This window comes from Phoca vitulina, unplaced genomic scaffold (assembly GCF_004348235.1).
Source record: "Phoca vitulina isolate PV1807 unplaced genomic scaffold, GSC_HSeal_1.0 scaffold3, whole genome shotgun sequence".
Classification (NCBI taxonomy): domain Eukaryota; kingdom Metazoa; phylum Chordata; class Mammalia; order Carnivora; family Phocidae; genus Phoca; species Phoca vitulina.
In genome coordinates, this window is record NW_022589706.1 from 71474040 (window position 1) to 71484197 (window position 10158).

At 41.6% G+C, this 10158-nt stretch overlaps 1 protein-coding gene across 1 annotated transcript in view; it reads left to right on the forward strand.

The window, feature by feature from the left end:
* Positions 1-4397, forward strand: part of GRID2 (glutamate ionotropic receptor delta type subunit 2) — a 1428484-nt gene extending 1424087 nt beyond the window's left edge. The window contains exon 16 of the mRNA XM_032400835.1: positions 698-4397. Coding sequence (XP_032256726.1) covers positions 698-856 — 159 coding nt within the window. The 3' untranslated portion in view covers positions 857-4397. The remainder of the gene's footprint in view (positions 1-697) is intronic.
* The last annotated feature ends 5761 nt before the right edge of the window (positions 4398-10158 follow it).

Consider the following 10158-nt stretch of genomic DNA (forward strand, 5'->3'; position numbering starts at 1 on the left):
AACAGTGCTGTATGGTGACAGATGACAGCTACGCTTGAGGTGAGCATCGTGTGATGTATAAACTTGTTGAATCACCATGTTGTACACTTATACTAATATAACATTGTGTGTCAACTATACTTCAATTTTTTAAAAGAAAGAACGCATATTTAAATAGGTAGGTTCAAATGTATTTGACAATATCAAATCCAATTAGTGATTCCCAACTTTAGTATGACTTATATAACTATCATCATTAGTTGTAACAGCTTCTGTGTGGTCTGAAACTGATAACTACAAGTCCAGATCTAAGGAAACAGGTTGCAGGATATTACATGTAATCGTATATCCATACCAACTTGGACTCCGTGTGAGGGTGATACTGACTTTGTCCTCTGGTGAAGATATCCAAGGCCTTATCCAGTGTAACCTACCAATGTATCCTAATCCAGACCTGGCTGAACTCCAAGGCCCTCCCCTAAACAGGTTCTAGTGAACCAGAAGTCAGTAAGGCCCTGCTTTCTGATGGTTGCCTGGAGTCCAGAAAACCCATGAAGCCCAACATGGGAGGTTTGTAAGGGCTGTGCTCATGCTCCCCTTTGTTTACAATGGACCTTTAAAGTGGAGCCAATGCCTTGTAAGTAGTGGTAGAACCATGGAAAGCCAAGTCTTGTCTGAAATCAGCCTTGATGTGACCTTATGCTTTATTTTCCCACAGGCTTCATCCCTGCAGAATGAAACTACAACATCTGAAAGAAGGAATGCCTGGCCATTAAGGCCATGTTTGAAACTTGGCACCAATACCTGGAGAAGCCAGGCATCCAGTCACGGCCTGCACCAATCGTCACAACTGGGAGGTCCTCTGGATGATCCGTAACCTCTACCAGCACCACAGCTGCTGATCTCTTTCCCACCTACTGATTTCAGGACCCAAAACATCCTGAATACCCAAAACTGGTGAGCTGATGTACTATATCCTAAGTTAAAAATTCTTATTCAGTTCAAGGAAGTCAAACTCACCGGGTTGTGCCACCGAAAAATCTTTGTTGTATTCCACTTAGAGAAGAGCAACAACGGGACTGCCATTTTCAACCAAAGGTGATGGGTCTTGCCCAAGCCAGCCCATTAGCTTTGGAGGGATGCTTCTATGCAGTGGACTTCTTGCCTATGTGTCCTGGTCAGGAGCACTCACACTGAGGTCCAAGTCTGTACCATAGCAGCTTTGTCCTCCAGCTTCTACCTGTTTTAAGATACACCACAGTCTCAACTGTGGGCCTTGGGACTTCTGATGGCCAAGTGTTCAGGAAGACGTGGAGGACCAAGGAGAATGTGCCTTGGCAGAATTGAAGCAGAAAAAGACACAGGCCTCTTCCAACCCTATTGAAATACTGGTGATTGTGATGAATCATCTTTGGAGAATTTCATCACAGAGCTCTCTCCATATTACTAAAACATTATCTTCACATTTGCCCAAGTGATCCACTTGTCTCTACGCCGAGGGACATTGCCTTCACCCCCAGTGGCCATCAAATATCTGCATTCTGCATGGATCCCTGGCTAATATAGAGCCTCCCATTTGAATCCACATCTAGTAAATTTGTCATTGTAGATAAAGACCTTGGATCATGAGATTACACTCTGGAATAGCAGTGCCTGTGTATACTACCCAGCACCAAAATAACTGAGTATTCCCCATACCCAGATGAACATATCCATATTCATCTATAATACCTCTTCCATGCAAATCAATCTCTTACAAGTAAACTGTGGAAGCACCCCATAGAACATCCCCAACCCTCTTGAATTTGACCAGTTTTTACTGAGAACCTATCATGTGCCCAGCACTGTATTAAATTCTGAGACTATAATGATGGATGAGGCATAGTGCTTGCCCTAAGAAGTGTGCATTCCAGTGGGGATGTCAGACAATTAAACAGCATGATGAGGGCTAGAGCGTTGTAATGATGGCCATGAGAATTCCTTCATGTCTGTTCTTTGACCACCCAAGGAGCTCCTAGTTGCCCAGGCTGACTCACAGATGATCTTCTAATATGCCAAAGCAACCCACAAGATTCAAGCCAACAAGCAGCAGTCCCCAAGGGACCCCCTGCAAGTGGTGATCCTATGGATTCTGCTTACTAATGTATTATTTCTAAACCATCTGACTTTTAAACAAGTTAGATGCTCACTTACTAAGCGCCTTCCCATCACGTCATCAAACTGGTAGCCGTAAGATTGTAGCTGCTCATAGGTGGAATCAGGCTGTAAAGTTAGAAAATTTGGCTTCAAGTTTGGGTCCTGGCACTTATTATGACTGTGGGCAAATCACTTAAACTCTTCGGTCTTTGGTGTCTTTCTTTGCAAAATAAGAATAAAAACATTATATACTAGACCTACCTCACAGGGTTGTTGTGAGAACCAAGTGAAAATGTATATGAAAGCACTTTGTAAACTTTGTTATTTTTGATCACCCCATTTCTCATGGGTTCTTCCTTCTCCCTACCAAATACAATACTATAACTTACCAGAAGGATGTACTATGACACCAGCCCCCCATGCAAGTGAATGATACAAAGAAGATGAAGTACATGCCTTCCTGGATATCTGGTTTCAGTATGGGAACTCTGACACCTCACAAGATGACAAGTATAGAAGCCACAGGACCAAAGCCAGGGCCGTATTGCCATATAGACGTTCCACCATTAACACTTCACTGGACCCAGACACCGGTCAGCCCTCTTGATGGAAGGTTTTCCCCCAGAACCCATTGTAGAGAACCTACTTTTGGCCCCAGCGAACTAAGCAGACAACAATAATTCAGGGAATCACCTGGGCTCTAGCTGCCAAAGGAATCACCAGCCACTCCAGTGGGGACCATGCCTCCCAAGGGAGAGTGAGAAGACTTGGTAAAAGGAGACACTGACTCAGTTAAACAAAATACAAGCCATCCTTCCTGCCTGACCTACTCTAGTTGGGCTGGCAAAAGAAACTCCTAGGCATTTATTTAAAGCAAAGATTTGGTGACACATATCTCCTTTAAGCACAGTTTTTCCCTCAAGCCAACTTGGCTCTTGCCTTTCTGACTTTGACTTGTCTGTTCCCTGTCTGTCCAACAGACGTGTGCTGAGATGTACTCAGGGACTTGCAAGTCTTATATGTTCCTCTTACACACACACACACACACACACACACACACACACACACACACACACCCATTGAGGAATCCCACCCATGTTTCCTGTGCTACCCCCATAAGCCAAGCCCGAACTTGACCTCCCATTTCTGGTGAGTCAAAATGGATTATGGATTGGCTGATCTAATTTGAGTTCAGTCTCACTGGAACAGTCTATGCCCGGATGGAATGCTGACTGTATTTCAGTCCGGGGTAGGAGTTTAGAGTTCCTATGGAGTCAGTGATACCCAGAAATCCTTTAAGAAAAAAAAATTGATTTTTGCCTTCTACTTCAAATATACCACCTTCTCCAAAACTAAGAGCATATTAGCATGTGCCTCCAGGAATAGCATGAAGTTTCTGTAATAGATCTCCTGAGTTAGGAGAATGAGGATTATGTACCCAAAGATCAAACAGGATTGGCATCCCACAAACTCTGCAGTAAGATCTTAAGGCTAAAATATAAAATTTCAACTATAATCCATTCTTCAGTTTCCTGGAGCAAGGAAAGAGGATTATAGGGAAAATGTTGATTCAATGTTCATATCAGTTTTCAAAATATGTTTAAATGTAATGGAAAAATAATTCACAATTTCCTCTTTGCTGTATGTCAGAACAGCTGATCTAATATACCAACTCAATGAGCTAAGAAATTCCCAAATCTTTTCTTAAGGCTATAATATTAAATTTTCATTTTCAATACTTTTACTTTTTTTTTAAATTAAAAGTGTCTTATAGTTTACACTCACTACTTGTTGTGGGAAGGGAGCCAGAGAGACTCAGAGCACCAGCCACCCAAGGTCAGAGGCACTGAGCCAAAGGACCCAGCAACGAGAGGCCCAAGCCAAGAAGAAAAGCTGTTGCTGAAATGACAGACCAAGCATATGAAATAAGATGATCTCCAGGTCATGGTAGTTGAGAAAGAAGAATAGACAGATCCAAATTGGGAAGCAGATTAAGATGTTGAAGTAAGTATCAGGACGAATACAGCCAGGCAAGAGAAGAAGTCCCCTCCGCCACACGTTGTCTGTCTTACAGCAGTTTTTCCCGTGAGTCCCAGTATTATAGCCCTGGTTTTTTAGAAGTAAAATCCTCAGTATCACTGATGTCACTTACAGAGCCAGCCCAAAATAGAATGCTTTCCTTACCCACAGACATACCTTTTGCTGTCTTGGTTGATATAATTTTCTTTTTCAGAGATTTTTAATTTTTTCACAAATCTTTGATAGATGATCTTATCAATAAAAATAAATAATGACTCTCAATAAACAACTTCCTTGGTGGAATTCCAATTCCTTCCAAGTAAAAATTGGTGATAAAAATGCATTCCTTCCATCAATAGTTTGCCTGCCCTTGCACGGCCAAGGCTGTACTATCTAACATAGATCACATGTACGTGAGCCAGAAACAATTACAGTGAAACTCTAGGCAAGGGCAGGCAGAGGGCTGTCTGAGAGTGACACGTAGCTTAACCTGAATCTGCAAATTGTACCTCTCTCTCAAATGTCTCCCACGGCCACATCAGGACACAGAGACTGCCGAGTGAAAGACAGACAGACAGACAGGATAGGAAAAAATAATGCAGGCAGCATTTTGCAGAAAGAGGTAGCTGGATGCAGAGATCCGTCACTCCCCATGGCTGGCAAGAGTGCCAGGCTTTTCAGAGAACTCACATTAGAAGTTGCAGCAGCTCATGGAATCGAGCCAGTAGACACAACAGTGGGAAGAATGGGGAAGATTCTGTAATTAAAGACTGAACCCAGCACACTTCCAAAGAGACGAAGAACTCTCTACTGTTGGCAACTAGGAACTGATTTTGTTTAAGTGAATGTTCTTACTGAACCTGGTAAATCACGGATGAGTGTGGAAATAAAGGAAATCAGTGGAGTACAGCCCTTGGGCTAAGAATAGAGAAGGTAATCTGAATGGTCCCAGGAGACAGAGATCCACAAACTCCCTAACAGGAGAGACTGGAGCAAAGTTGTGTCCTTTCCAAAATGCTGTGTATCCAGCTTATGCTTAACCTGACTGCCTCGTCGATTGCGATTCGTTCTCATCTTTTGTGTGAGTTCAATTCTTCTATATTGAGTCTTTTCACGGCCTTTATAAAGTCCAGAATTTATTAAGAACTTTCACAGTTAAGAGAGTACCTGGTAATATATGATAATTGCCGGCAATACTCTAGAATGACTCAGCCAAATAAGCACCAATTCTTTACTTAATAAAATCTATTTTAAACTGAACAGGTATAAAGGACATCAGGAAAACATAATACCTTCTATTACAGCAACCCCTAGTGTAAATATAATCCCAAATTTCCCATCTTCCACTTAGCCACAAACAAAATTAAATTTCTGAGAGCTGAAAATCTACACAGAGAGTATTACTTTTTCACTAGTTACAAAATGTGGCAGTAACTAAACCATTCTTTGGAGGAACTAATAAAACAAAGTTAAACAGCTCTTAAGTATTCTTTCTTTTAATTTGTGTTGATTGAGAACCATTCACGTTCCAGACACTGGGTTAAGCAATGTACCTAACGTAGTGGGCAAAATTATGGAGTTCACACTCTGGGGTCAGAGAATGATACTAAATAAATAATCATACCAATGAATGTGTAATTGCCAACCGAGATTAATTCCCTCAGGAAAGGAACAAGATACCTTAAGAACGTATGACAAAGAACCCTGACCTAGTTTGGAAGGCTTACTGGAAGAAATAAAAATCTCAAGCTAAAGGAAGAACAATGAGTAGACGTTGGGGGAGTAGAGGTAGGGGGTAGAGGACATTTTAGGCCAAGGGACCAGCAGTGGTTCTTCAGTGGGAGAAAGCTCATCTGAGAACTGAAATGCCGATGGCTGAGAGAACCGGCAGCAGTTCCAAGGGAGGGGAGTCCCAGAAACGAAGGTAAGAGTTGAGTTATAAAGGTCGGTATTTACCAAACGAGGCAGTTTTTGAGGCCACACGAAGGAACTCAGTCTGCAGCCTAAGAGATTCAGAAGCTGTTACAGGTTTTTCCAAGAGCCATATCTTAAATTTTGTGTTGTGTTGTACACAGAGAGTACTCAATATATACACATTGAATAAATTCAGGAAGGTTTTTTGATCCCCCCACAAAAGATCCTAGAGAACTGTCATTAGGTTATCCTAAATTGAATTGGTTATCAGAACCCATTACTCCGAAGCTTCCACGTCAAGAGGCATTCTGAGCTATACATTCCAGTGGTGCCAAGAGTACCCTCACTGCATCCTCTCCCGTGTGCATGCGGAAATTCCGGCTTTAAAACAGATCCCAAAACTGTCCCCATTAGCAGTAGTACAGATGAAAATATTTTGGAAGCTTCCATGACAGTAAGTGAAGGGGTCGTTAGTATTTACTACTCTACAAGGGACAAGGGTTCAATTTAGAATGTAAAGAGGAAATCAGGGAGCCCTAGAAATCCAGCATGCACACCAATAGCAACGTTAGGTTGCAGTCTCTCCCCCTGCCCGCTCGTGGACCCTTCCCTCACCCCAGCCTTCAGAGATTCCCCAGGCGGGGACCTTGGCTTCCCCTGAAGACTAAGGTGCAGGCTTTCTCAGTTCCACTAAGTCAGTGATCACTTGTCCGTCTGCTTCCATTTTGTAAAAATTTGTCAACATCTTTCATTTGTTATGGTCTCCTCAGCCATTCTCTTTGTTCTGTGGGTTTATGCCTTTTGTGACCTTTTTTTTGTCGTATTAATGATGTTTGAGGAGGGCATCTGTGTGTTTAATCTGAAATAATTAACTGGAACTTTCTTATTGTTTTAATTTGCATTTCCGGGTTGAATATGTTTTTCATCTTTGTGGACCATTTCTACTGCTCCTTCATGAATTACCTGCTCTTATCTTTTGGCTGTTTTTCTTTCAGGAACTAGTCATTTTCTTATCAATTTTAATCGTTCCTCTTTATATTATGTCTGTTAACTTACCGTGTGTAAAATTTGTTGCAAATATTTTTCCAGTTTGTCATTTACTTTAAACTCTTATGATTTTTGTACATGGAAAGGGTTCTTTTAATTTTTATGTACTACAGTTTGTGAAACTTTAATTATTAAAAAGTATTATTAATTTTAAATTATTTAATTAATTGTTGAATTATTACATCTTTCAGTGATTTTTATGCATAGAAAGCCCTTACTTGGCCTGATATCAGTAAGACACTTTTGTTATCTTCACAGGTGTCTATAATTTCATGTTTTTATATTTAACTTTTAATCCATCTGTAATTTTCTTTTCATGTAGTGCAAGGAGAGATTTTAAAAAATAATTGAGAAATATAACATGTACACCATCAAATGCACGAAATGTACACCTATAGTTAGGCACAATTTAACAAATAATTGAAAAGCAAATACTCATTCTACCACATCCCGAATCCTTGTCTAAAAATCTGCTTCTGGGAGAACCTAAACTAAAATCATTCCTACTGGAGATGGTGTAGGAAGTGTAACCTGAGATGGATTTCTGGAATTGGATCACCCACCGGCCAGACCGTAACAAAGATAAGTGGGTTGTGATAACCCCTGCCATGCTGTAGGGTCAGTATTACTAAGAGTCTCTTCCATCCTGAACTGGGACGGCACGCAGAAGAAAGGGGATAAATTAGGTTTATGCTCTATCTCTACCATTTGAGAGATATGGCAGCAGTGGTTGTCATGAAAGACTGCAGATATGGTAGGGCGTTGTGGAGAACCATAGATGTACCCCTGAAAGAAAATGGTGGCTCAAGTCAGCCAACCACCAACTCAGGACACAACATAAAATCCAGAAAACGTCTATGACACCCACCTTCACTGCAGCCAGAGGGCAGTACAGGCTGAAAACCAGGCCTGATAGTGAGCAGAGCAGAATTGCAGAGAAGGCTTCCTACATAGCCCTGGCAAATGTACTACGCTACGATGCCTCAACAAGAGAATACTTGCCTTCATCCAAGATTTAGCCCACCGTTCTCATAGTTTATAGGCATATAGGTAGGGTCAAGTTTCAGCATGGCCCACTTGGGCAAGTACTGTTCTTTTTTGGATACAAAGGAATTATTCACCAAAAGTACTACAATACGTAGGGGAACTTCCATAACTTAGGATTTAACGTTCTAGAAGTCCAAATATTATCCTGGGATGGGTTTCTTAAACTTGAGAGAAGCACGGACCCATAGCAAATGAGGTGGAAATGCCAGAAAACAGCTTTATCAGTTTTAGAGGAGTATATGCTTGAATGGATTTAATGTTTAAGACTAGAGAAGCCATTGGCTATGTTTCCCAGCAGAGCCCCAAAAAAAACCTCTTCACCAAATCAAAAAGGAAAGTGCTAATGTGAGGACACTGGCATGACTGAGAAAATTCAGTGACTCCTTTTTAAGTCAGGTGTATAGTTGGGAAAGCTGCCGTGGAATGGAATGATAGGATTCATCCATGTGAATGGAATGATAGGATTCTGGAATTACTATTCCAGGGGCCAGGTGGTATCACTTAAATGTCAAAGGTAAGGTGGATGTAATTACTATATCAGAAAGCAAAGCCAGAATGGAAATCAGGGACCCAGACAGGGATCTGTGGCAATAGCCAACAGACCACAGTGTTTCCTGGGGCACAAGTAAATGGGTAATATGGTAGCCTAAATAACCCCTCCGCCAAAGATGTCCACATCCTAATCCCCTGGAACTTGTGAATGTGTTACCTTACATGGCAAAAGAGACTTGCAATGTGATTAAGAATCTTGAGATGCGGCAATTATCCTGGACGATCCGGGTGTGCCCAGTATAATCACAAGATTCTCCGTAAGGTAAAGGAGGCAGGAGGTGGAGTCAGAGATGGGCATGTGACAACAGAAACAGAAGTCGGAGAGATTTAAAGATGCTATGCTGCTGGCTTCAAAGAGGGAGAAAAGAGCTGTGAGCCAAGATGTGCAGGCAGCCTCTAGAAGCTGGAAAAAGCAAGGGAACACATTCTCCCTTAGAGGTTTAAGAAAGAGCATGGCCTTACTGACCCCCTGATTTGGGCCCTGTGAAACAGATTCCAAACCTTTAACCCTACAACCCTGAGGTATACACATGTGTGGTTTAAAGCCACTGAGTTTGTAGTCATTTGTTGTGATGATTAGTTTTTTGGATCAACTTGGCTAGGCTTTAGTACCCGGTTACTCAATCACACCCGAATCTAGGTGTGAAGGTATTTGTAGATGTGGTTAATACAGTTTACAATACTTTAAGTAAAAGAGATTACCCTCAATAATGTAGGTAGGCCTCAATCAATTAGTTGGAGGCCTGAAGAGCAGAAATTGAGGCTTCCCATAGAAGAAGCCATTCTGCCTGAAGCCTGCAGCGTTAACTCCTGCCTGAGTTACCAGGCTGCTAGCCTGCTCTCAGCGCTCAGACTTGTCGGCCCCCACACTCTCATGAACCAATTCCTTAAAGTACATAAATGTATATATAGAATCTCCTATCCATTCTGTTTCCATGGATACCCTGACCAAAACATTTGTTATAATAGCAATAGGAAATGAATACAGATAGCCAGCAAGGGTATTGTTTGATCTACATAAATAGAGAAGACCAAAGTAGGTAGGTCAACGATTGGTATCAGACATCAAAACAACATTTTACTAATCTTTTCCTAGTTTCTACACTTGAGCAAGTTTGAGCCATTCAATGGAAAGGGGTATTAGATGCCCCGGAGGACTCCTCCAATCCTTTTGCAAATGGACCCAAACTAGTTATACCTGGGAAAGAAAAACACACAGAATATTAAAGGTTCTGTTGGATACAGGTTGTGAGCTGACACTGAGACCAGGAGAACCAAAATGCTATCACAGATGTTTGTTACAGTGACAATATATGAAGTCCAGATGATACATAGAATCCTTCCTAACTCCGTCCAATGGGAGCCCAGTGGGTGCAAATGCTGTGGTCATTTCTCCAGTCCCTAAGCGCATAGGTTAGATGAATATGATTAACAGCTGTCCGAAAGCTCACATTTGCTCTCTAA